Genomic DNA, 27,685 nt, shown 5'->3' with positions numbered 1-27,685 from the left:
GAAATAACCGGCGCGTCGGCAACTGAAGAGCACCCTATCCGCCACACAAGAACAGGGGGGGGGGGACCCTTTCCTCCTCTTTCTGCATGGCGGCGACGGTGTTCTATCATCATCATCAGCCTAGTTACGCCCACTGCAGGGCAAAGGCCTCTCCCATACTTCTCCAACTACCCCGGTCATGTACTAATTGTGGCCATGTTGTCCCTGCAAACGTCTTAATGTCATCCGCCCACCTAACTTTCTGCCGCCCCCTGCTACGCATCCCTTCCCTTGGAATCCAGTCCGTAACCCTTAGTGACCATCGGTTATCTTCCCTCCTCATTACATGTCCGGCCCATGCCCATTTCTTTTTCTTGATTTCAACTAAGATGTCGTTTACCCGCGTTTGTTGCCTCACCCAATCTGCTCTTTTCTTATCCCTTAATGTCACACCCATCATTCTTCTTTCCGGTGTTCTATGCAGTCACGGTGTTCTATGCAGTCACGTTATCTTGACTCTCTAGCGGCGTCAGCGGCATCCAGCGGTATCAGTCGGTCGCTGCTAGCGCTGGGGGGATGAAAGGGGGGCGGAGCTGGTTACGAGGCCGACGACAACGCCGACGACGACGCGAAACCCAGGAACGGACGCCAAAGAGCTGCGCTCTAAAATGCGATGGATATTTATGCGGCGTACACTGACGTTTGACTTGTAGTATATTTGACAAGAAGTTTCCCAGATAAATTTATACTATGCCGAGGGGCTGTAAGAGGCCGCGGCAAAATGCGCGTTGGTGGCTATCGTATGTATGAAGTCGAACTGTTTCTTGTGTTCTGCTTAATTGCATCATTAGTGAGGAATAATTAACCAATTTCACAAGCATTAACCTTAGAGCAAAACTTGCAATGACAAAGTTGTAGAGCGCTTTAGCAAATATTTAATTCAGCATATTCAAACTTAATACTTAGACACGTAGTCCTTGTTTTCTGCTTCCTAAAAGAAAGCCGGCGAAATATGACCCCCCCCCCTCCCTCCCCGAACAAAAAAATATGAAGTGCTCGTTTGCGAGGACGACGAATAAATCGTGGCAACGACGGCATGATGACGCTAGTTCGGTGGCTGGCATAAGATAGCAAAGAGCTGCTATCTTTGTGAGAGGAATGCTGAGTTTGGCTGCTGCGCGCCGAAAGCCGCGTCGTGAACGGCTGCGCCTCACTGGGCCTCGAATTAGCGCATTTCACTATAATTGAGACTATTATATTCATTCCCGCAACCCTGAATACTGCCAATCCCACCTCCAAATATTCGGCTCCGTGTATCCCATAAAAACAAATTCAAGCGCGCCCTTAGAACGCTACTATACAGTTTGACGCTACGGCTACTATAACTCGGTTACCTCGCATACTATACTAGCTACTACCTATACTATACTATACCATACTATACTCGCTACGGTTACCTCGCTACTATAACTCGGTTAACTCGGTTACTGTGGTACGGCGCGCTGCGCCGTACCACAGTTGCCAAAGTCTGCTCGTAACCGGGCTGTCGCACATTTGAAACACGGTTACCGTTCTCCTTTATATTCGAATCACCCCGAGGTACTTTAAGCAGGAACGAGGTGCACTACCGAGTGCGTACATTCTTCGCTCAGCCCAGCTGTGACGCGTGACTAAAATACTCCAATATGTTTCGTCGATTCTTTCAGGGACCCCCCGGTGTGGCTGGGCCTCAAGGACTGAGGGGAGAGCCTGGCGTACCAGTAAGTTCGCGACGACGGCTTAGCATTTTTCCATCTGTGCGCTGAGCTTCTAGGAAAAAACAACAGCTTTGCTTTGTGCTACTGAGAACGGGGACTGCCGGCCGCAGTTGCCGCATCCCTTCGCGAGCGGAATGCAAGAACGCTCATGTACCCTGGATTGGGGGCCCACTTCGAAGAACCCCAGGTGTCCGAAATTAATCTGGAGTGCCCCGGACCGGCGTGCCTCGTAATCAGGTCGGCATTTCGGCACGTAATATCCCAGAATTTAAATTTAACAATGCCCTAACTGCAGGTAGTACTTTTTTGACAGTAGATAATAAAATTTTTTACAGGAGTAAGATATTTCTAACTAATGATTTATATCTCTAGTGAATGCATTGTGCGGCATGAGCGCATACAGTAAGTCAGTGGCTATACTCAAGCGTCATAAATTGAATGCAATGACCTGCGCTGCCACCATCCATACCACCTATAGGCTTCGATATGCCGTATTGTATGCTGTTTAGGAGTCAGTGCTACAATGTACATGTTCCTCAGATGTAAGCAGAAGCCTGGAAATCCACGTAATTTCCCTACTTACATCCACCTTGGTAGGTGGTATGAGGCTTTAATTCACTCGTGCAAGCCGTGGATTTCCTTTATCACGCCGTTAACGACCGAGACTATAAATAGGGCGTGTGCGGAATACAGAAAAAAAATTTAGCCAGGCTGAATAAACCCTTGGTTCTTGTTTCGATAAAGGTGAGCTACCTGCTGCTTCATAAGTTCATTTTGCTTGACTTAATATTTGCAGAACCACTGGCCGCATTAATGTTTATTTTTTTGAAGACACTTCGTTGTTTGAACGAGCAGCATGAGCTTGGCCTGTCAACGAGCCTTCCCCTTCGCCCACCATCACCGTGCAGGGCGCAGAAGGCGAACCAGGTCCTCCGGGTCCCGCCGGACCTCGAGGGAGCAAAGGAGAGGATGGTCCCATCGGAGCCGTTGGCACTGCCGGGGCCCCCGGATCACAGGTAAGGCTTTTCGTGATCCATGCTCCACGAGTAACGTGTGGTATAAACCTCCCTTCTAGGCTAATGCTCTTTTTTTTTAGTCAGTAAAGCTTTAGGGAGAACATTGTGTGCCAGCGTTAATAATCGCCAGTTGCTTATAAACAACGGAGGAGCTTTCTCTGTCGAATACTGGTGTCGAACGTGTCCGTGGCTCTACAGGGCCTTCCTGGTCCCCGCGGTGGGAAAGGTGACAAGGGAGACGTAGGCAAAAAGGGGCCTCCTGGACTGGCGGGAATGCCGGGCGAGCAAGGCCCTGCAGGAGCCAAGGTGAGAGCCTCGGTGCCTTTGTCCTAAGCTTCTGCTGAATGCTCGCTTGTTGGGCACCTGGGCTTTCGTAGTAGAGTGTGTGTCAGGAGTATGACCAAGATAGGTTGCTAAAGTCAAAGTAAAACAACAACAACGCAATATGCAGATCCGGCGAAAATGTTGGAATCTACGTGAAGCGTAGCTTTAATCAGATGGTTAGTTAAATGCTGTACAACAAAATGCGATGCCTACAAAATTTGTGTTTACCTTAATCTCGTGCAACGTGTAATCTCATGCGATGTTTATGTTTATGCACCCGACAAGTTTATTCTCATTCAATGTCGGTGTCTATGCATTACACCATTCCCAAGATATACGGAAATCAAACACCAAATCAGGTGAATGACTATGCTGTGAAACGTTCACTCAGTGATGTCACGAAGCCGAAGACGATGTATGATGCTTGTCGAGGGAAGAATGGTGAAAACAGGTGCATACGCAGAGAATTTCAACATATGTCTAGCTACATTTACGGATTTTATATCGTTTCTGTTACAGGTGGCACATACCCAAGCATTCTGAAGAGAATGAGTTTAAAGAGGAACATTATTTTACAAAGGGCTGCAAAACGGCAAAGAAAACCTTGCTTTAGAAAGGCTGTCGACGCTCTTACTTTCATTATTGTAACACTTAAGTCACTTAAGTCGAAATGTTTCTTAAATCTAGCATAGGAAGTTTATTATGGCAATCAATGGCCCTTTGCATTAGCACACAATAACGCAAGCCTAAGACATCGCTGTCTGACTTCAGAAAGTGATTGTTTGCGGTGAGAGTGGTGCACGTTTCGGAACCCTTGCGTGCTAAGCCGATGTGCGATTATTTCGCGTAGCGGTGTTCAACGGATTTGCGCCAACAAACAATGAACTCACATATTCTAGCTCATTAAAATGTGTCTTGGTACAGGATTTACTTTAAACAAGGCAGTTTTGTAAAAGCGCAACACCACGCAAATTTTCAATTAAACAGGGCGGCGAAGGCATCCCTGGTTCCCCAGGACCCGAAGGTCCTCAGGGTCAGAAAGGTGACGACGGACCACCCGGCCTTCCGGGCTCTCCGGGCAAAGACGGCGAACTGGTGCGTACTGGAAGTGCCTGTTCGATGCGCTCATTGTCATTTTGTTGTTTCTTGCTTCTTCAGCACTGTTTTTCTCAAATGTAACCACTACCACATACGTGCCGTGGAGATTAGCAGACAGAAAGAAGCAGAATTGGGCAGTTATTGCACTTGTGCGTGTGCCCGACACCGTGATCATCTAACATTTCCGGCTTGCCACCCGAGAAACTCAATTTATTATAATATTTAGTTTCTTCCTGGTTCCCTTGCTATCCAGTCTTGTGTTTCCAATAGTGCGCTTTCCTAAAGTCGGTTCACTTTTTGTGTATATTGATAAAAGGGTGTCTCTGCTTGAAATTCCATCATGTTCATCGCGTACGGTTGCTAAACAGCCATTTCTGGAGTAGGACGCTCTGGAATTCACCCGTGATATGACCGCTTTGGTCTTGAGTATAGGTAGCACTCTCTGCTCGAGAAAATCCTCTAAACAAGAAAAAGAAAGTATTGATTCACGGAAACACTTAATCCATAAAAGTAATAAATATTTTCCTTCAGTCCCCTTTCTCTTGCATAACGACTACTAGAAATATCCGTGCACAGACGCTTCGCGAAACATTGGAAAACATTTTCTTTGCTTCTGCAGTGTAACCCGCTGCAGACATCCTCTTGTCCGCAGGTTGTACTTTCCTTCTGGAAACTGCGTCATGTTAAACATTGTGAAACCAGACAACGGACGCGAAAAAAAGAGAGACGTAGGCAAGTGCTGTCAACGTCCCCATTTTTTGCGTCCTTTATCTCGTTTCGCGCTGTTTAACCAGATGGAACGCCAAGTAGCCCGGTCTCATACCTTACTGGAAATTGCGGATGTGTGATTTTATTCGTTGGATTTTCAAAGCTTTTCCGGAAAGCCAAAGTTTCACAAGAGCCTGAAGCTGCCTGAAGTTAAATGGATGTTTTTATTTAGCTTGAAGATAAGTGCAAAATTTATGAAAGGCAGGCGGGTTACTTGGACGCGCACACGCAAGTGTAAGCTGACTACTACACTTTCTCGGCTAAAGAAAAAAAAAGAAATTGTTCTTCACTGGCTTCTGGCTGGCATATTCTACATCATTCATTGTTTAGCAGTAGTCACTTAGAACAGAACAATTTTCGAAAGCATCGAGCACAGCAATAAATAAAACGCAAAGTATGTTGGGATCTCTCTGTTTGATAGCGACAGTATAATGCTCGTATACTATAGAGACTATTACTGCCGATTGAAATCATTCCTGCTGCTGGTAGGGCTTAGCAGGAGGGGCGACGCTTGTAACAGACGACGCTCGAATGGCTACTTTATTCTAGCCTAGATTGTGATGGACTGTATTCCTTCTACTACGTCAATTTCGCATCACGGGTGTTGTGAGGCGAGAATAGTCAAAGACTAGCAAGGCCGTTCTCGACGCGCTTGATGTTATAGACAGAGCTACAGTGGTTAATGTATACATAAGCAATGTGTCGGATAATTATAATTTCTTTTAAAAGCGTAACGCTTCGACTCGGTCTAGAAACCGCAAAGAACGAGCGCAAAGAAATCCTTTGCAAAGGCGAGTGAGAGACACATCTCGAGTGAAAAACGATGTTGCGGCAAGCTTAATCTGAAAGGAGACATCGAATAGAACTGAAGTTTGCCATTTCACTCAAAGGCGTCTAGCGTTACGTCAACGATGAACGTTGATACTATGAGGTACACGTACAGCGCAGTGTGCGTATGTTGCATGCCGGACAATTTGCATTGTCCTGCACGTAAGTGGCGATTTTTCCGTTTCAGGGACCAAGAGGTCCTCCGGGCCCAAAAGGCGAAGAAGGGAAGCCCGGTCTTCAGGGCGTGCCTGGTGTCAAGGGACCTCCAGGGCTCGAAGGGCCGAAAGGCTCACCCGTGAGTCGATGCTGTTTTCCTTGACCTTCTTTGTCTGTGTATCGATTTCATTCTCGTCCAGAGCGCGAGGAGCGCGGCGTATTTCAGACTGCAGGGCGCGTGTTGCGCACTTTGTGCGTCTTTACGCCGCAATTCTGGGCAAATACAGTCACTGTCAGAGCTTTTGTCGAAGTTCATCGATAAACCTTTGTCTGAAATGCTTCTCTTGGGATTTTTGGACGGACTCTCACTGTCACCGCGATATTCTAAAGTCTATCCTCAGATCCTCGCACGAGAGTGGCCAGAAGTTGAGATTTTGAAAAGTCTGCGCGGTTCATGTTCATTTACGACCATTTTCATCCCCGTCTTCAATATTTTCCAATATTTATCATTTTACTCATATATCCCATTCCCAATTCTGAGTAGTAGGTCAGAACTTTGATTAAAGCCGACATCCCAGCTTTTCAATCCTAATAAGTGTTTTTCTTTCTCTTTCTGCTCACCAAAGGCGAAGAACACTTCTCTTGATGAAGAATAAGAACTTTACTCTCCCTCTCTTTCTCGCCATCTTAAGCTACATGCACACACACACACAGACAGACAAAGAGAGAAAACATGGGAAGGGATAAAAACGCCTGCTGGCATGTTTCTTTTTTTTACTGGTGACAGCCATGTACGTACGTTCAGTATGTTTATCAATCTACCGTGCAGTAGCGATTGTCCGTCCTAGAGTCGTTTGCACTTATTTCTCTCTGAAACTAATTGCAGGGTCCTCCGGGCTTTCCGGGGCCTCCGGGTGAAGCTGGGCTGCCGGGGATAAAGGTGAGATGACAAAATGCGCTGGTTGGGCGCGTCGTGGTCAGTCTCGTTTTATCATGGTTTTCTTTTTCTAACAGCATGCATACCTGCTCATATTTTCTTTTGTTTCTTATCATTTAAAGGGCGAAAGAGGCATTGACGGAGTCGACGGCCAGCCAGGCGAGCCTGGCCCTATGGTAATTTTCTGACCCATTTTTTTTTTGTTGTTGTTGTCCTGCGAACACGTCGTGAAAGGTTGGTGCCGCGATATCTTTCTTTTTCTCACTTTTTTAGCAATATAAATTCCTGACCTCATGATATCTCTGGAATTGTGGGCTGGTGGTTATGGGCTGACAGAGCTCCTTTTTGCTTTTCGGAAGCTGGACTGTAATGTCATTTTAGCTGGCGATCCAGCTAAAAGAGAGGCTGTGCAATTATCGATAGTTTTTCTCAAAGCTAGGCCTGCCTGGGACTATAGCGTTACTTCTACTTTTATCACCGGTTTCTTTTTTTTAAAAATAACTTTGGGGGCACTTTACGGAAAAGGGGAAGGAACTGTTCTTTCAGTGTTACTTTACTTTATTACGGAACACAACGAGACCCCAAACAACTAGCGAGTAAAACGATTTAGACACAAGGAAAACATCCATTCAGCACAAAAGTCCATCTCAGTGTGCACGTTACGTATAGGCAGCGTTGCGAAATAGGTTCTTCGTTACGGGTACTGTTTGGTATTTTTCGATGCGCTTTAACGCACCTAATAGATCATCGTTATGCCTCAACACTTTTATAACGCTGTTATCCTCCGGATGGGCTTACAAGTCTTTTGCGTTGTTCAGTTATTTTTTTGCGTTGCGGAATTGTCGCGGGAGTAATGGATAATCTTAATCTTCTCGCATTTTTCAGGGATCAAAAGGCGAAATGGGCAAGATGGGAACACCCGGAGCACCTGGAAAGCAGGTAAGGCTGCACTTGCTCTAGAGAAATATTTCCTGTGCCGGGGGGCCATGCACCCATTTCGTTTATTTGCACTCTGCTCTGTCTAGCACGCTAGGTAAACGTTCCTTTACTCAGTTTCTTCTTTTTTTAATGCAAAAAACTTTGTCGCGTATGCTAAGTGAATTGCACTTAGTTTTGCTGCTGCAATATGCTCTTCCTCGGGTGGAAGATAAGTGGGTCCTCTCACTGTGTACTACGGCTGCCCAACGATGTGGTGTTATCTGCTGCGTCACTAAACATTCACTGTCGCTTCCACCTGCGACCCAGGGCCCGATGGGTCCAGCGGGCCTCCAAGGGGACGTCGGTCTTCCGGGAGACAAAGGTGACAAGGGCCAGATGGGGCCACTGGGACTACAGGGCCCGACAGGACCACCGGTTAGAGCTTCCTATTTCTTGGTCGTTCCAACTTTGCTATTCGGGAATCGATTATCACGTGAGAAAATTAACGTTTCTCGGTTCTTATCGCAGGGCCCACCCGGACCAGCGGGAGCACCCGGCCTGCGAGGGTCACCGGGCCCTGCAGTGAGTATGCCAACGTTGTGCGTCATAATTTCGTGGAAGCTGTTTTGATTTCAAGAGAACGCGGTTCGGATGCGGCGATTTTGGGGTTGCCAGGTGTGCACGAGAGCCTTAAGGAGTTGTTATATAGTAATGTGGAACAGTATGTGGGCTGGGTTTTAGTGCTCAGGGGAGAGGTATTTCGGCTTTTTAGCGATTGCGAGGGCTAATGACAAGAAAGCTTAATATATGCCATGAGTCGCTCCCGTTGACTGTTCAGGGAAAACACGGGGAAGGCGGGAGATGGAAAGATGGAGATTATATATATATATATATATATATATATATATATATATATATATATATATATATATACACACACTGTGGCGAGGAAAGCATATGTCGCCTTGAAGAAGACAAGTCCACTTGTCGAAATGTTGGCTCCTGCATTCACATTGTTCTCGTTTTACTCATCGTCCCATTGACTGTTGACATGTATAAGTGCATTTGTACCCCTTGAATTTTCGTGTAAAGAACGAGCGAGCGGTTGCGTGTTCTTACAGGGCTCGCATTTTCTTTTATAGGGTGACGTTGGAGCGCCTGGCTTAGTGGGGCCACCTGGCCAGCCCGGAAGTGTGGTGCGTATATAAAGCAGCCAAAAAGTATCTGTCCACGCTTTTCTGAACCAAGTTCATATAAGAGACCGTTCTCGGAAGAAAATATATCGTGTTCAGAAAGGTGAAAAGGTTGAAAGCAACCTGGGTCTGCGACCACGTTTGACGGTTTTGCTGAACCTTTTTCTACGCTTCAGAGCGCCATTCACAGTCTATATTTCCCTGTTATCATCTAGTTTTCCTCTCTTCCTGCTTCCGTAGTGTGATCTATAGGAAGCTGGACGCAGTGCTGTTTAATCTCCACGCCTTTGAATCTCTGTCCGTATTATTTATTTGTCTGTTCGTTTGTTTCCTACCACTGAACCACCGACGCTGTTTGTTTACTTATTTGTTCATTATGAATTGGAAAGGTTCACCATAGACAATATGTCGCCGGCTTCTCCACAACTTTGAGTTCTATTCAATTTTATTGACAAATATTAACAATACATAAAATACCTAGTGAATTGGTAAAGGAATGGACGAAAATGATTAGCGAAGTTAAATGTTTCAATAATTTCACAGTTCAGTCAAACGCGAGGCCGGGACTTGCAAGTGGAAGGAAAAAAAAAAGGGGAGAGGGGTAAAAAGTATTATATATCACATTCCTCACGCGCTGACGTATATAATGTAAAAAATCTTCGCGTGTTCACAGACTTTCTACGGACACTTTACAGACAGTCACTTCAAAAGAAGAAACACACAAAAGAAAGAGTTTTTGGCGCAATTTTGCAATACCACACGGAAAACATCCTACATAACCAGCGCTCCAGTGTACTAAGCAAATCCGACAGGATTCATCGTAACCAGCGTTCGAGCCCCAAAAATAAACGCGCATAAATAAATAAATAAATAACCCGGGACCTTGAGTAATGTGATCGCGGAAGATAATTTTGTGCTACACAACGCCACTTATAGATATTTTCTGCACTATGCGCACATTGACTTGTCCTGACCTCTAATTGTCTGATTGGAATGTTTCTTTTAGGGCGCACCGGGCGACAAGGGCATGAAAGGTGACAGAGGAAAGCGGGGCCTCAAGGTATGATTCACGCAAGCAGTTCTGCCATGTCAGACGAACAAGAAAAACTAACTCTGTTCTCTAGATTTCTTTTTTCCACGACCCGTTCACTTTTGGTTTAAGGGCGTAAACGAGTCTGGAACGTGGGCGCCCGCCCGTTTTATCAGCCAACAATTTTTTCCCCACTCGTTTCGAAAGCACTGCTTCGAAAGTGCTGGTACTTAAAAAAAAAAGCAACAATAACATCGCGACAATTCGTTCTTTCGGACTGAGCGCCTCTGCATACACTTTCGCGGCATTATCTGTGTCTCACAAAATCGAATGGCGACTGTAAATGTGTCAATTGCCAGTCGAGACGTTGTGTTAATTTGCATAACAGTCTGCGTGCAGTTAAAGGCTTCTGTGAGCAGGTTTAGGCCTGTTTCGTGTAAAGCGCACGCCAAGTAAAAACATTAAAAAAATGCGCGCTTTTTACACGAATGAATATAGTACTTCCACGCGAGAGATTCCGAGGTCGGCATTAGCCGAGCGCAATCTCGAAAAAATGTAACCGCCAGTTCTTCACGTGGACAGAGATACTTATGTGTAACTAGTGTTAATTCAATGTGTGCGTCTTCAGATATGTGCCACCTACTAACGCAATATAACTGCTATATCAGAATTTAGCGACTTAATCTGTCGGGAGCGTCTGACGCGTACAGATTTCTGCCCGCTGTTTCTTTAGGGCTCAACTCTTGAGATCTATATTGCTAAAATGCAGGGTCACAGTGGCCTGCTAGGAAGGACAGGCGTCAAGGGCGACACCGGTGAAAAGGGAGAGAAAGGTCAACGCGGTGACACCGGACCTCCAGGACCTCAAGGACCCCAGGTCATTACCAAGCACCCTGTACTTTTGTTACTTGATTCACTTTTACTTCGTGTCTTCTTTCTGTCACAACAGGTGAACGCAACTTTTTTTTATTTTTTTCAGTGTGTATATGAGCTTTATCATTGTAAGGAGTATCGGTTGGTTTACGAGACATTTTCACATGTTACAGAAAAAAAGAAACGATTAAAATTACAGTTACTTCATTCAAAATTGTAATTGATAACAGTTACTAATTACTGTCCCACGAAAGTAACTGTGGAATTACTAAAAGTGATCGATTACTTTTACGTTACATTCTTTCACGCTTTTATTGACATTGAACAGATACAATAAACAGAACCAGCTGGGCTGACACTTTCAGTGCATCCTTTGCAGTTATTCACACATTGCTCATCTTCAATAATGATTGCATTTAAAAAATGTCGCCAGTCGTCTTCCCTCGTTTGTGTTGGGAAGACATCAGCAGCGACACTGAAAACTCGCCCGATGTGTGCGCTGAGTGGTAGAGCGGTGTTGTAACGTATACGGGTCTCGTTAACGTATACAGTTAGCATCTGGCTCCTCTATGAAGCGCAGGGCTTCATTGTTGCCGATACTTGAAGAAGACGCTCCCGGTTGGGCCAATGAAAATTGAAAAAAAAAAGCCATCCGTATTTTACTTACCGGCATTTTCGTCATATAAATGGCCGTCGCTAAACGCTGCATACCAGCACCGGCTCAATTCGTCGGCTAGAATTTGGTGGAGCTCCGAGATGAGAAAATAAATGCTCAGCTCCTCAAGATCCGCGAGGCTGCTACGTGGCACGATCACGGCCACTCTACTGTAGTTCCCGCCGAATTCATGTTCTCAAAGCTTTGCCGCTTGTTAGAGCTTGCCTCGTCAGTAAAAATAACTAGTTACATGTAATTGGTTACTGAAATAAAAGTAACTGAATTACAGTGAGCGTTACCGAGTAAACAAGGTAACTGTTAAATTACACAACTGCCGTAAATGTAATGGATTGCGAGTAATTGATCACACGTAATTCGTTACGTACAAGTATGATTTATGGTGACAAGCAGTCGCTTCCATAACCTCAATAATAGGTTTTGGTAACTCCCTGTTGTCGATGTTCTTTAAAAATATTAATCGCTGAATAAGGAAGATTATCAGCGCTGCATTCTCGCATGAAATGCCGCGGTAGTTTTCGTTATATACGAATGGTTACAAGGGCTTTCTAACTGACATGTGGGCTAACACTATTTATTTCTTGTTTCTTCAGGGACCCATGGGAATGGAAGGAACTAAAGGCTCGGACGGGCCTCAGGGGGAGCCGGTACGTGCCGAGAAATGAGCACTTTGGTTGTGGCGATGACAAGGCGTACATGTAAGGTCACCTATAAACGACGAATCCGCAGTATCCTATGCACTGAACATTTGATAGTACTATGTGCTGTGGAATCAGAAATTTGTTACTAGATATGACTAAGCTTGTAAGCGCGTCGTGACAGAACAAGTAGTAAAAAAAATAGCTTATGCAATGTTGGGTCTTTGAATTTTGTCCGATATATGGACCCGTTGGGTAATGGCCCTGTTGGGGAGGATGGGTAATCTCTTGATATTTTCTGAAACGCCATTTGCAGGGACCCGAAGGAATTCCGGGGCCTAAAGGTGTTCAGGTGAATAAGAAAATTACGTGGTCATAAGCGCATGGGTGTTCTTTTTTCTTTGTTGTTTTTGTTCTTTTGCCCTACCGTCCAACGTAATAATACTTATTTTTGCTTTTACAGGGACCAGCAGGAACGAAGGGTGAAACAGGACCACCCGTACGCAACGAACACATTTTTCTTTGAGACGTATCATGTATTACTAGCCTATAGCGTTCGTTTCTAATTTGAGTTTCTGCTCTCTTTCAGGGACCTATTGGACCTCCTGTAAGTAGTATGTTGCGGAAATCTACATAGCCGCATGCTATCAGCATGCGCCATTAGTTCTGACTTCCGATGAGAAATTGTGTTTAAACTTCCCCCGCTTTCTTTTAATATAATTGGGGTGATTGACGTCTGATGACCTTACTTATAACTCTTCTGCACCTCTTGAATGACAAAAATGTAAATGCTATAGAGGAAATAAGTAATCCAAGTTTGAAGTGTAACCTTGCAAAATCACTGTTCACATTCTAAAGCGTTCCTGTTGAGCTCTTACAGCTTTCAATAAACATTGTGCAGGAAAGCTATATAGAACTTCAATCAGAACTTTTATAAGGGATATCAGCCGCAATCTTATAGTAGCAACCTTTAGTGAACTCACGCCTGAAGAGTGTTGTTCCAGAAAGCGTTTGCGGAATTGCGTCTGATGGTTACTGCGATAGCTCAGTTTAGAAATAAAAACAGAAAACGCGTTCAATGGGGCGGATCGACATCCTGGGCGATTTGGACTGCCTCTCAATTGACTCGTATATTTCGACAACGTCAGCGGCGTGACATAAAATGCTTAACATTTCAGTCCTTGCGACTTATTAGTCTTTAACTCTTCCTTCTGGGTCACTTAAGCCTACCTGAGTCTTGATCAGGAGCCCTTTGCCCGAACAGCAGCAAATCATTTGGTGATTGAGATCCACTTCTCTACCAATCACTACAGACGGCAAAGACTGTAGATACTAGTTGCAAGTAGGTGTTTGAAGCTGCAAAACTGCACATTGGATCAGCTGTTATAAATGCGGACGAAGGGTGGACACAGTGGTAGACTGAACAAGCAATCAACCTTCATCAGAGCGGCTACCTTGAATATCCTAATTATAGAGCCCAATACCCTCTCAAATGCAGTGGACCAGCGAAGTAAAATGCAAGACTGCGAAGGAGACTTCTTGGATTAGTGAAAGCATCCACGTCATGTGCAAGCACCACTTATATAGCCTAGTGCTCTAAATATTTTGCCGCAGTGTCCTAATATCTCTTGGTGAACTTTACTCAAGTTAACATCGTTTTGCCCGCATGTTTAAGTGGTGCACTGCCACATTGCAGGCCTGCGTTTTAAATTAAGAAAAAGTATGTTAACTATAAAAAAAAACACTTAGAATTATGCATGCATTTCAAATCAAATCACAAAGATTGGGGTCAGTTTCCCAAACACACGCTGTTCTTTAAAAGAAAAAAAGCATGCATTACTGTTTGTTTTGAAGCTCTTGTCCACGTGCCTAGATAACCATGAAACAAAATATGGAGTTTGATATGACTGAGTGGCCACGACTGCAGCCGTGGCAACACAAGCAATCGTGCTTGTGCAGGAAAGATCGCTCGTATTGCTTAGACACGGCGTATTGCCTAGAATGTTAGGGTCATGATGTCGCCACTTCGGCGGTGTCGGCCTTCACGTCCTTCTTAAACGTCACGAGAGATGGCTGCTGTCAACCAGTGACTTCGGTGAACATGGGAAATGCACGTTGATTTTCTCGTGTTCTTCGCCTTGCGCACCGTGTCCATACCGCATAACATGCCAAACACGCTCCTGATTTCCATTCCGTATCCATTACACAGGGCCCGCCGGGCGAGGGACCCCAGATACCTCCAGAGATGTTGTTCCAGAGGGACCGCCACAACAGGTTCAAGCGCAGCCTTGAAAAACTCGACAACAGCAGCGTCGAAGACGATCACGCCGTCTCCTCTGGTGACAGTGACGACGACGATGAGCACAACTCGACGATGACAGCGGAACCGCTTAGTGAAGCATCGTTCGAGAGGATCAACCGGACGCTGACGCACATCTTCGCCAACGTGTATATCATGCGGCGGGAGATTGAACATATCCGGAGGCCCGTGGGCTCGCAGCCCAACCCGTCCCGGTCGTGCCGTGACCTGAAGCTTGCGCACCCGGACACCCCCGACGGCTGGTACTGGGTGGACCCCAACCTTGGCGTGCCGGACGACGCAGTGCGCGCCTACTGCGGCATGCGCGCCGGCGGCGAGACCTGCGTGTTCGCCGACGGAGGCGAGGACTCGGTGCGCATTTCCAGGTGCGGAGGACCCGTGTACTTTGAGCCATAGTCACGACTGAAGCCAAGCAGGTCATGCAAAAGGCCGCACGGGTGGAAACGTCCTCAGAGGGCTATAAATGCTCTTACAAGATTTAGTTAGCATTACCGCTGTTGTGGCGGAGAGCGCATTTTCGAAATTTGGCCATTCAGGTTAATTTACGTTTTGCTAATGTGTATTTCTATTAACGGACACTTCTGGTATGGAGTGGCCCCGTTTTTGTAGAGTGGTCAAGTGTTATATATTTCAGCAGCACTGTTCATTGGGGCCTTTCAATAGTTGCAAGCTATAGTGTTTCTACTTAATGAATCTAGGACACCCCTTTCTTTCGACGTCGCCACTTACTACAAGAACTAATCCCTTATCATTTTTCTAGACTATGCTGTCTGCACTGTGCCACTGACCACTCATTAAGAAAAACCTCTTTAACGTCGCCATGAAACATGGTGCAGGAAACGTAATGGTCGCTGAGCCCATAGGGAGGAAGTACTTACTATGGGTGCCGATAAAGACAACGGAATCATGCTTCACGAACGGCCCGAGGGTCCCCACATTTAGACAAACAACTACTATATAAGGGCGAATCAGAAAGTCTTTGTCCCTATTTTTTTTAGCCAAATCAAGGCTTTAATTGCGAAGTCCACATATGCATTCCTATATAGTGGTGGACCTTTCTTGGGCCGGCCCGGCGCTGCTGTCAGTTGTTGAAGATGGCGGTTGTGCTTCACACGCCACCGGCGTGCTAGCAACGAAGTGTGATTCGTTTTCTATGGAGCAAGGGACGAACGCTCATCGAAATCCACAGGGAAATGCAGCCCACGTATGGGAAAAGGTGCCTCGCCTTGAGAAGTTTAAAGTGGTGGTGTTGTGAGTTCGCAAAAGGCCGTGAAGTCCGACGGTGGTTTTACAGTCAGCCGGACGAATTCTACCACAGGGGCATCTCAAGTTTAGTGCTGCGATGGAGCAAATGCCTGCACCGTTATGGGGACTATGCGGAAAAATAGTGTAAAGTATTTAGAATAGTACGTATATCTGTAATTACCTCTGCCTACCTTATATTGGCTAATAAAAATAGGGGCAAGGACTTTCTGATGAAAGCGGAAAGGAAAGCAACTCTTTCGTTTACTATCGAATGATTATAGGAGAATGTTTAATTTCTAGTAAAAACCTTAATGAACAGGAAGTAAATGAAACTGGTAGAGGCAACGTGCCGTCATTGAGAGCTGTACGTACAGGGTCCGTAGGGCGCGTGCGCTACTCCGGCATACTAGCATGAAGCGGTAGCATTATAGCCCACTTGGCTCTCTGGTTGCTCAATGTCACTAAAAAGAGGAGAAAGGGGGACCCGAGTAGAATTTGTGTACCGTCTATTATTAGTGACGCGTTAAATTCAAGAGACAAATGCTTTATGACGACATGTATACCAAGTTTTCCTGAGCATTTTTTTATTTAAGTTTCTGTTTGGAACATCATGGCCTGTGTTCACAAGGCTTCTTACGTCAGAGCGTTTCGTCATTGGCCTGCGTTAGGCAGTACACCAATAATAGTGATCATTGTGATATCTCCACAATCGCCACAGTCATGACCAATCGCCAATGACACTTACGCAAGAGAAGTATTGGTAATACAGGCCTATAGGTTTGTTTATTTCACATGCTCCAAACTCACGTTTTCGATCTTCTTGCATTTAGAACACATAAATTGTATTTGAAGATACTTTGCAATTTTGAGGGTTCTCTTGAAGAAGGCCTTAAAGATGCGACACGACGCGTAACTTCCACTGCAGGACGTTACTGGACCGTAGCAGGCTCCCGGCTCTGAATTTCATTCCAATATGGCGCTTAATTATAACATTCCTGCGGGATACAGGTCTGATTGACACTTCGTAAATAAACTTGTGTGCTAATGAATTCCGCGCACGTTTATCTGTTAGCACGTGCGTCTTTTTTTCTCTCATTCCCTTTCATCCCTCACTACCTCTCCAGCAGTAAAATGCAAAGTCCGTCGCAAGGCTAACCTCTCCAGATGACGTCGAACTTTCTGCTTCTTTAAAACCTCAATGCATTTAAACTGTCCCTTAAAGCAGCAGCCAGACCTCGTGCGCACAACTTTCGTCACTGAAGTGCAGGACGACGCAGTTGAGTGGAACTGAGGCGCGAACGCGCTGTCTGGTGCCGCCTTCCGCTGAGCGCTGTGAACGAGCAACCTTCAGCATCGAGCTTGTCATCTTGATTGGCGCGATTTCAGTGCGCAGGAGAGCTTGCTTGCAGGATATTGTATGGGTTGACGAATTGTAAATCATAAAATTTCTATGGGCCACTCCTTCATCTCGGATGTGCAGGTGGGAGAAGCCTTCATCTTACGCCGCTGACAACGGCTCATCGTCATGGTTCAGCGAACTCAAGGGTGGCTTCAGGCTGGGCTATCGCACCGTTGGCGACGTACAGCTGCGCTTCCTCGGCCTTCTGAGCACCGGAGCCTACCAGAACTTTACCTTCGTCTGTAACAACGTGAACGCCTGGTACAGCCAACGGACCAAGGACCACGTTCACGCGCTCCGCTTCCGGGGCCGCAACGCTGCTGTTATCAGCGTCGAGAAAAACAGCCCAACTGTTCCCGTAGATGACTGCCAGGTACGTGTGAACGAACAATTTAGTTTTAGGAACATTGCAAATTATTGGTATCGGCATATCGAAAGAAGTATTTGCTGTGCTTTAGTTGATGCTACCCGATACGTCTCACTGGTGCACGCGTGTTCTTAAGGTTTACTTGTATTCTCGCTTTGCGATGTTGTTCTCTGAAAAAAAAAAAGAACTCAACACAAGTCGGCAGGCTAGTTGGTTAAACGGCAAAGTACATAAAGTACAGAAGATAAAGCACGATCAATGTAGGCAACGAAACAGAAGCCAAAAGCCGCTTGTGGTCATGAGTCATGGTCATGAGGTTACGCTATGGTCCCGAGTCAGGCTGACGGGAAAAAATTAATATCGCTAAAGAGACAACCGTTCTTGTTTTATTTTACCTAAACGTTCTTGAATAGATTTCAACCCCAGCTGTATATGTATGTAGTTTCTATCGCTTTCGGTTAAAAGCCGATAATTCTAGATTTTTGCACCCCGAACAAGTTTTATGAAAATCATGCCAAACTCGATCTCTCCTCGAAGTTCCGGCTTTTCGTAAAGGGTAAGATTCAATGTAGGTGTTACAAAACAAATGAACACTGCCCGCCTTGTGACGCGCACCGCATCTGCCTCACGTCGCGTGCACGCAGATGGCTGTAATGCGCTATAAGAACCGAACGCAGCACTGACGTTGTTCTGCGTTGCTATTTGCGAGCCGTAGCTGGGACGTTGTGAGGGCGTTTTCTCAACTAAGGCACGTTCAAAGGTCCGACATATGTCTAGGATGAACGCAGAAATGCTCAAAGTGCCAATTATAATGTACATCAACAGGATCCTTGTAAGATAAAGAAAAGCGTCACATATCTTGCGAAGCTTGCCCGTGTGCACTACAATTTGGCCATGTAGTTTTTTCCGTTGTTACAAGAAGTTCAGACAACAAAGGAAATAGGGGATCGCCAAGCCCGCCTCTATTTATTGCATTTGTCTGTGCTGTCTCCTTAGAAAGTATGGATAATGCCTGCCAACGAGGATTAGCATAAATAAGTCAGTAACATTAGTTGCGAGCAGCTTATGTTACTGACTTATCTTTGTCAATATGTGTTCCTTTGGGCGATTTTACTTGTTCATATTTGAAACATTTGTTTCCAAAAGAATACCATTGGCTGTGTTAATCGTTCGTGAATGTTACCAGAACAATCTCGGATTTGAGCTGCCAGACAATACGATCCCCTATTTCTCCCTGGTTTCCCTCTTTAAAAATAACACCCAACTTTTACCACTTAAACCAGGCTGGGCGCATTTCTAAAGGCTGAATGGCACATGAAAAAAAAAAGCGTTAGAAAAATAATAAAGACATCAGCGAAATATACCGTAAGCGGGCTTGCCTTTGGCTGCTGTGACGCTGCATGGCTGCAAACAATATGTATTTCCGGCAGTGAATCGTTGTTTATTTAGACAAACGCGAACGGCCCTCCTCAGCGGCTATGGATGAGATAGTCATCAGACGTGCTGCCGAGCTGTCTTGACCGGAACTTACCCCGTGTACTGTAATCAACGTTTTTCGTGAATGCAAACAGGGCTTGTGCGAAGCCCCTTGCGCTCCGAAACGCTCGCCAAGCCAGACCAAACCAGAAAAACGGTAATGCGCGAACTGTAACTGGTGAGAAACTAGACGCGCTCCATTGAATTGGCGTGGCACAACATCACAGCTTTTTTTTTTTTGAATTACTTAGATCGAGTTTTGCTTTTCTATCGTTAATTGAGAAGAATTCACGCGATATCGTTTTTCATTTGTCAGAAAGGCGCAGGGGCGAACTATTATGAACCAAGGCTGCTATTCCGTACGCATCTACCGAAAAGACAAGAGGATGGTGTGGAGCCTGTGGCGATCACACATAGCACTAAATGCTTAGCGCCCGCTCTCGTCGTGATTGCGACTGGCATAGTGCATGTGAGACCATTGACTAGAAACATAGCGAAACAAGATATGTAAACGCGAACGTACGTCTATTCCAGAAATTCATTGCATCGGCGTGCAGTACGCCAGCTTTCAAACAATTCTTTTTTTTTTTGGGGGGGGGGGGGGGTTACGTGCCAAAAGCCCGATCTAATGATGAGGTACGTCGTCGTAATGATGGACTTCGGATTAATTCTGACCATCTAGGGTTCGTTAACGTACACCCAATTGCACGGTGCGCGAACATTTTTTACACTCCTCCCCCATCCAAATGGCTGGGTCGAACCCACAATCTCGAGCTCAGCAGCGTAACGCCACAGCCGCTGAGCTAGTGCGGCGGGTAAAAAGTCTTTTAGGACGGAGTTGAAGTTTGTAAAAGGAAATAAATAAATAAATAAATAAATAAATAAATAAATAAATAAATAAATAAATAAATAAATAAATACGTGGAATACAGGTATATTTTCTTTCGTAGAGTTTCGCGATATTGTTATGTCTACTTCTCAGTGAAGTCGAGCTTCTTCAAGACAAGGTCATTTTGCGCGACAGGCAGAGCCAGTTGTTTAAAGCGAGGCCAATGGAGCCACTTAGTTTGTTCAGAGCTTATGCGGAGAGAGGCGGCAGCTTATTCGTGCCAACATAAATTTCTCTTTCCTTCTGAAAAAAAAAAAGCGTGGGCCTGGCTGATTTTCTAGTCAGCAGTCGTCCACGCAAACGTGCATACCTTAAAAACGTGATCACCACTGCTATTTTTAATATTTATTCGTTTGGTGTCTAAGCACCTGTCACTCCACATGTGCAACAAGTGTCCGTGCGGACGGTGACACAGCCGGAAGGGAAGACTCATGTCGTAGCTACAAGGCCTCTGTTTTTAGACAGCAGCAACTTATAATTGGGGTGTCACGGTGTTGTGTTGCAGACAGCAGCGGTAATTTAGGCCGTTTGAAATTTAAGCTTTTCCATTTAGCATTGTACTCCTCAATTTCAGTACCGGGATGGCAAGACGGTGTTCGTGTTCAAGACCAAGGAGCCAGCCACACTGCCCATTGTAGACTTCCAGCCATCCGACTTCGGCGGCGAACACCAGTCCTTTGGATTCGAGATCGGGCCTGTTTGCTTTCAATAAAGTGAATTTTTTTTTGCCTAGGTGTCCCAGAAATAGCATGTAGAACGACGTTGGCGACATATTGCCGTGAGAAAAATATCGCGACACCCAGAATATATTGCGGCTCTTTAGTTGATGTTTTATTCTCTGAGACAATTGCAAGCGGGGAAAAATGTCCATTGGGGGACAATTTGTAATTCTCATTATGAAAAAAAAAAAAAAAAACGAAAACACGGTACGCATGCTGTACGAGTTGCCTGTATTCATAATAAAGTAGTCTGAAGAGACGGAACAAACACGATATTTCCAGAAAGTTGAATCTGTTGCAACTTTTCAAACCATATCACCTAAGACAGTAGAATGCGGATAGAAAGCGCGAATCAGGACGCAAGCGTGATTCCATTAAGCGCAGCTATATGCTAGAAAGGATCTCTTTATGCACGTAGGACATGTGCATATAAAAGTGAGAGAAGGACAAAGAGAGCGGTACACTAATGAAGGACAACCCAACTGCAGCGCATCCCATAGGACTGAGAAATACGTGCAGTCATCTGTACTGCCTAAACAATTTCTTTTCATTTCGCTAATATCGAACAAAAAATATCGAAGCCCTAACAGAGAACAGTGGACGTATGTTGCTACTCATTCTAGCTCTTAAGTGAAATTAATACAAACACGAGCAACAGCGATCGAAGACTACTTTACCCATGCAACCGCTGTATCACATGCACTGCGGGGATACTATCTATTAAGGGTACGATGCTTCGTTGCTGTAATATAGCTTGACTGGGAGAGTTAGCAGCAATTAAATTTTAGTGAGCATCGACAGCTTCGTTTCTTTAATGGAATTATTTCAGCGAGGAATTGCAGAAAATAAGCAAGAATTAAGCCAACGTGAGTTACGATCATGACGAACTATATACACGAGCAGCAAAGAAAGAAGTTTGCCGTTATTTTAAAAGCTTTTTTTCTGTTCGCATTGTTGCGGGCGCAAGCCTGCAACTTCCGACCAGATACCGTTGGTGTTTACTGCCAAGCGCAGGCGGTCAAGATAATACAGAATACGATTACTTTTCGGAGACGAAAGCCTCTACGGAACGCTTATATTTCGCCGAGGGCAGTAAGACGGCACGGCTTCAGCAGTTCCCGGACCGAACCTTGCGTCGTTTGCGCGTGCGTGACGACCTCAGGCGCAATCCCGCCAGGGGCGGGTAGCAAATTGGGGCCGAAGTCAGCAGCACGCAGCGCGCTGCCCGTTCATGACGCGGCCCGCAAACGGGCAGGGGGCTAGCGCTCCTTTTCTATGTTTGGGAGAATAGGAGGGAACACACGAGGAGGCAAGCCGCTGACGTCAGAGAAGAGGCGGAAACCAGCGCACAGTGGCATCGGAAAGGCGGGCAGTGAGCTGGGAGGGGGGCGGTGGAAGAACGGTTAGGGGGCCCAGATTTGGGGATGTTTGACACGGCGGACAATCAGTGCCGGTCTCGCTCTCCCCCACCTTCGACTCCGCTCCTCTTCCCCGCTCCTCCTAGCACTTGGTGTCAAATCTACACAAAAGATCCGGGGTGAGGAAGCGAAATGGGCTCCTCGAACTCCACAGTATATACTCAGTGGCTTACGCCCAAGGGTTGCAATCACGTTTCCCAACTATTGCGAAGTGTGTGCAACCGCATGATCTACATTCATGTCAGAAGCTGTACACGCTTCTATTTCTCTTCTTTTTTTTTCTTTTTTTGTAAGTGAGGTTTGCGACAGTCTTCTAACACATTTCGCTTCAGTTGTTTGGAAATTCACTGTTGGTAACTGCAGGCAAATCTAGCGGGTCGCATCGAGTGTGACCTTTTGGCCCTTGTAGTAAGGCAGAAGCTGAGATTAGGGGACAGTTCCTGAAGAGCCTGCGTAAACTGCTTTCGTTGTGTTGCGCTGAGACGCCGAGCAGTGTGGGTATGTTCACAGCACATTTTGTCGTCAGTTCTGAGGGGTTGAAAGGTAGTTAATCATCGCGAACATTGTCGTCAGGGCTACGTTACGTTACGTCACGTTACTTATATAGATTTTTGACCGAGAACAGTGTTTACTTGAAAGCACGACGCAGTTCAGTGGTAACGATGCACAGTGATGTCAAGGAGCCTTCCGAATTTATCTTTCACGCCATCGCAGTCCAACGAGCCATAGGTGTTTTGTCGAGTACAATCGTACTCGAGAACTTCGCGAGGAAATTAGCAATTTTGAAAAGTGCAACTGCTACTAAACCTTAGATGCATTGCACTTGAGTTTCCGCACCCCTAATTGGGAGTCTATATATTCAGCAATCAAACGGCCCTGCCCCAAGGGCGTGTGTGTCACGTACGACAAAGAACTGCAAGATGAAAAGTGCGTTAATATCTGAGTGCACAAAAGCTGTAACGCGCAAACGCGCGCAAATACATTTAAATAATTGAGTATGCAGTTAACTCGCGGCTATTACGATTTGAGCAATGCCACGAAAACCGGACATCAGTACTAGTCCCCTTTCCACAATCGTGTACATTTACTCTGCGCAATTGGAAACGCGACCAGTGTGCGAGAGATTTAGACCGTGGTGCGAATATTCGCTGTGGTAGAAATCGTAGGTGTTGGCGCTTGTATGTTTTGGAACAGAGAGCTAGTAAACGCTGATGGTACACGCTCGTTTTCTTCCTCCATGTTCTATAGTATAGATAGCAATCACATGTTCCTATGCCAGTTCCTCTGCAGACAAGGAGGGCGGTATATACCATGAGGAGCCCCTTAACGCACCATATTCTCGTACAAATGGTTTGCCGCTGGGTTCAGTTCTTTGGAAAGTTGATTCGCTTGATTTCATTCTTCAGAACAGAACCAGTATTCACGTAACTGCTCCTGTACGTAACTGTCATGCGCAGTTGGTCATTGGCACGGCGAATGCTTCATTGAGACGCCAATCGGTATCATGTGTAATTGCTCTTCGAACACAAGCCAACAAGAAAACACCCTTATGTAAAGTAAGTTTTGTTTTCTGGACGATGATGCTGGCTCACAGGCTCATGCTCGCGCAGCCAACCGATATTCACCCCATGTAATAACAAGTGGTGGCCTTACCGCCTTGCTTGCTGAACTGGGCAAAAATGTGTCAAAACTGTAGTTTTGTGTTCGCAAGCAGGTTCCAGCATTCTTAAGAGAGATTTTCAACTCACGTGTTCACTTGAACTTGCTCCTAGGTAGGTGTCAGAGGTGAGGTGACAGTGTCAGGTGTCAGTGTCATGGGACAGAAAGGTGTCAGAGCTCGCCCTTGAAGCAAATTAATGCAAAAGTAGCGTGTTTCCTGCGATCCAGAGAGAGAGAGTGAACTTTAACGAGCACCAGCAGTTCAGTCGGCTGGGCTTAGGCAGAGCAAGAATGTATTTTCGTGCATGCCCCTTCACTCATTACATTTGCGCTCGACACCTGCATTTCTCGCCTCATGCAGTATAAGGTATATCCTCTCCATGCTTTTCTGGAAAGCACAAGGAATTTTGGGGTACATAGCTTAAATGTTTTGGCACTACTGCACGGCATTGAGCTTGTAAGAAGTAGCAGGAGTGCAATGTATGTTGTGTTTTTATAATCTACAGAGCGAAAAATTCATTCTTTACGTTACCTACATAAGGGAAAGAGCCTCGCGAGCAGCCCCAGTATACAGCAGCTGAGAAATATGTCTGACAAGGAGGAGCCAAGGAACCGGTCCGCGCGTCGGAAAACACTTTCAGATGTGCACGCTTCGAGGGCGCACATGTCGTTGCGGTTGCGCTGCATTTGTGCGGCACGAGAAAAAAAATGTAATAGCTAGTGGTTTTTCTCGAAGAGCACTTCTGCAGAACTCGTGACAGCGCGCGTGCGCGCAAGAGAGGGGGAAGTGCTGTTCCTACACACAACATTCCAAGGATGACGCAGGGAATGTCGCAGGCGTAAAGAAAGGCGCAAAACTTCGACGGTGGTGCCGCCTGCCTTGCATAGGATAACGCGAAGCCAGTACGTCGCCGAATTCCGCCGATTACTACCAAACCTGCAGCGAGCGTGGCCATTCGATGAGTGGGCCTGTAATCACGCTGCAGAGGTGCTTAATGACAGGCACAAGTCAATAGCAACCTCGAAAATAAATTTTTTTCAAGGCTGTCCTCCATAGAAGATGGATATCGCAATCAAACATATTTGGACATTCAGGAAGAGACGATTCGACAACATTGATTAAGATCCGGTCTACACCGCAGCACTATATGCGTGGAGAATCAATCGCATGTGAGAACTTCGTAGTGCACGTGGCAGGAAGTGAAAGTTCGTGTTTAATATTATGACCCTTTCGAGGTACAAAGTGCATAAATAAGAAAGAAAGAAAGGAAGGAGGGACGAAAAACAGCCATCACTTCACTCTTATCTTATCGTCATAGCAATTTTTTATGTCGCTATGTCCCATGTCAGAAAAATACCACTGTGTAAGAATACAATGCGTTGTTTTTCTTTTTGTGAACATCCTTAAGCGCGATGTTCATATAAAGCGCAGCATCTCCGAAAATTAGGAAGAAAAAAAATCACAATATTCAAGGCAAATCTTTGTATAAAGAAATAAAAAGAAATGGGGGGAAAAAACTTTCAAGTCCTTTCGTATGGCCGTTCAGAATCACCACAAGTTCTCGGAAAAACGGATTACTTCGTTTCTCATTTGGCAATTGACAAGTTACTGACGTCGCTCGTAGCACCAACCGCTTGTGTCACTCGAGACCGGGAACACGCGGTACCCAAGAAACAACTGGTCATAAAGGTTTGAAAACCTGCTGAATGGACAGGCTAAATATCTTTCATCCGCAAAGCGTTATTCGTGGCAAGAGGACGGAGAGAAAGTTTGATAAAATGCGCTGCGCTATTGTGAACTCGCTTGCCACGTAGCTTTGACCCGGAGTTCACCAGAATAACTATTGGAAAGCAACAATGACAGGCATAATTATCACCGACGTGTTTAGCCACTACGTTTCGAAAGACGGATATGTCGAAAGTGGTGCTATTCGCGTCATTCCTAGTAAATAAGAATTTCTCAAACATCGGCTGCCGCTGATTCGGTAAATGCAACGAGCACCTTAACATTAAAGGTTAATGTATTGCGAAATCTAACTTTAGTTCAGCGTACGGGTATTATAGTTCAATGTCAGCGAACGTGAGCCTCACGTTATTATAATATAACTAACAGACTTTACCAACTGCGAAGTGATTTTGGTCCCATTTTTGTGCAGTATATTGCTTCCGACAGCATTCCGTCGCATTGCATTTACGAATTGCAACTGCCTACTACTATCTTATTAGGCAATATAAGCAATATAATTCTTTGCAACTATATGAGTTCTGCAAAAATGTGAAAAGTAGAGAGATTTGCACGGAATGAAAAGTTGGGCTCGTCTAAATTGACAGTTCCTTTCGCTCCATTCTATGATTTCCTATCATCTACCACTCATGCATGGCCGTACGAACGTAGTACAACAACGCTGCTCGAACCAGCGACGGAGCGCGACATCGAGAAAAAACGAATGGAATAAAATCACTACTTTTTCCTTCATTTTGCTTTCGCCTCAAAGCAACACCAAGCTAGAAGGCTTCAAATGCTTTTAGTTTCAAAGTTTTCTTTCTCAAAAATCCCAATTGCATTGTTTTGTTTGTTTGTTTTACAGGCTGAGTGGCTGTTGTCGCCAGTTTAACCGTGCTGCCTTATTAGAACTAGACTGCAACACCGCCCACCATTAACAGGGCGGAACAAAGACCAGCGCTTTGATGCATTGACGCTGATTGTGAAGTGAGTCATTACATGGGGCCATCCACAAAACAATGTTCCAGTCACACCAGTATCAGCGGCATTTATGTGTTATGTACAACGACTTTCGCACGCGCTAGCTGGAGTGGAGATGTGCTGCTTGGAATATGGAATGTTTCTTGCGCCTTTATCTTTAGCGGTGTCAAAGGGCCCGCCAACAGAAAGGAAATTTGCTCGCTTTGTATGACTGGGAAAGTCCGGAGGATATGCATTCGCGTTATCAGATAGCAACACAGGCGGCTGTTGTCAGACCAGTGCCGGAACTGGTGCAATGGGCTGAGTCGCTTGGCACTTTAAGTAAGGCGGGTCATTTGTCAAGTGAACGGCAGAGAACAATTGCCTCCCCGGATATATGATAAGCCCACGTAGCCCCACATTTGTACTTCACTACGGCCGCAAAAATATGTTTTACAGCCATTTGGGACGTGTTTATGCTTTGTTAGAAGCATAATATAGAAGAAAACATAGCTAACGTAGAATTGCCATTATCATTTCCATTAAACGTACCCCAAAATATAGTATCATCTAGTAAATACCGGCAACTCGATTCTTATTGGGCAACACAGTCCTCAGTGTTGTCCGCAAAGAAATCATGAGAAGCCAACAAAGACACCAAGGACAACATAGGGGAAATTACTTGTACTTTCTAATTGAATTAAAGAAATGATAAATGAATGGCAATGAAAGTGGATGAAAAAACAACTTGCCGCAGGTGGGGAATGATCCGACGTCCTCGCATTACGCGTGATGCGAAGACGTGGGATCGTTGGTCACTTGCGGCAAGTTGTTATTTCATCCACTTTCAATTCCAATACTTTATGATTTCTATATTTTGTTTTAGTAAGTACAAGTAATTTCCCCTATGTTTTCCTTGGTGCCCTTGTTGGCTCCTCATGATATGATTAATAAAAATCGGGCCCCTCGGTTAACCCCCTTTCTTCTCGTCCGCAAACAAGGTAACACACGGAACAAGCGCAACTGTACAGTGCGCACGTAGAGCGCAGACCACACGCGGAGTGGCAAAAATCTCCATACGTACAAATTCACTCCTTATCTCAGGCAATCCAAAAAAAAAGAAAACGATTTTTTTGCGAAATAAATATCCAGACAGCCTCCCCAGCACAGCTCACGAGTATACGGCAAACGTACTTGCTTACGGGCATATAACACAGCCAGAACTGTACGTAACGAATTACATGCAATTAAGTACTTGTAAGCAATCAATTCTTGGTAATTTTATAATTGAGCGGCTATTTCGTTTAATCGGTAACGGTCAC

At 45.4% G+C, this 27,685-nt stretch overlaps 1 protein-coding gene across 1 annotated transcript in view; it reads left to right on the top strand.

The window, feature by feature from the left end:
* The window catches only part of LOC142572109 (uncharacterized), a 35,495-nt gene extending 14,785 nt beyond the window's left edge, over positions 1-20,710 (top strand). The window contains exons 10-29 of the mRNA XM_075680980.1: positions 1,686-1,739; positions 2,645-2,752; positions 2,951-3,058; positions 4,064-4,171; positions 5,958-6,065; positions 6,813-6,866; positions 6,986-7,039; positions 7,749-7,802; positions 8,109-8,216; positions 8,310-8,363; positions 8,924-8,977; positions 9,981-10,034; positions 10,774-10,881; positions 12,144-12,197; positions 12,505-12,540; positions 12,652-12,687; positions 12,778-12,795; positions 14,398-14,873; positions 17,234-17,525; positions 20,459-20,710. Coding sequence (XP_075537095.1) covers positions 1,686-1,739; positions 2,645-2,752; positions 2,951-3,058; positions 4,064-4,171; positions 5,958-6,065; positions 6,813-6,866; positions 6,986-7,039; positions 7,749-7,802; positions 8,109-8,216; positions 8,310-8,363; positions 8,924-8,977; positions 9,981-10,034; positions 10,774-10,881; positions 12,144-12,197; positions 12,505-12,540; positions 12,652-12,687; positions 12,778-12,795; positions 14,398-14,873; positions 17,234-17,525; positions 20,459-20,596 — 2,076 coding nt within the window. The 3' untranslated portion in view covers positions 20,597-20,710. The remainder of the gene's footprint in view (positions 1-1,685; positions 1,740-2,644; positions 2,753-2,950; positions 3,059-4,063; positions 4,172-5,957; positions 6,066-6,812; positions 6,867-6,985; positions 7,040-7,748; positions 7,803-8,108; positions 8,217-8,309; positions 8,364-8,923; positions 8,978-9,980; positions 10,035-10,773; positions 10,882-12,143; positions 12,198-12,504; positions 12,541-12,651; positions 12,688-12,777; positions 12,796-14,397; positions 14,874-17,233; positions 17,526-20,458) is intronic.
* The last annotated feature ends 6,975 nt before the right edge of the window (positions 20,711-27,685 follow it).

This window comes from Dermacentor variabilis, chromosome 1 (genome assembly GCF_050947875.1).
Source record: "Dermacentor variabilis isolate Ectoservices chromosome 1, ASM5094787v1, whole genome shotgun sequence".
Classification (NCBI taxonomy): Eukaryota; Metazoa; Arthropoda; class Arachnida; order Ixodida; family Ixodidae; genus Dermacentor; species Dermacentor variabilis.
This window is presented reverse-complemented; position numbering and strand designations above follow the sequence as displayed.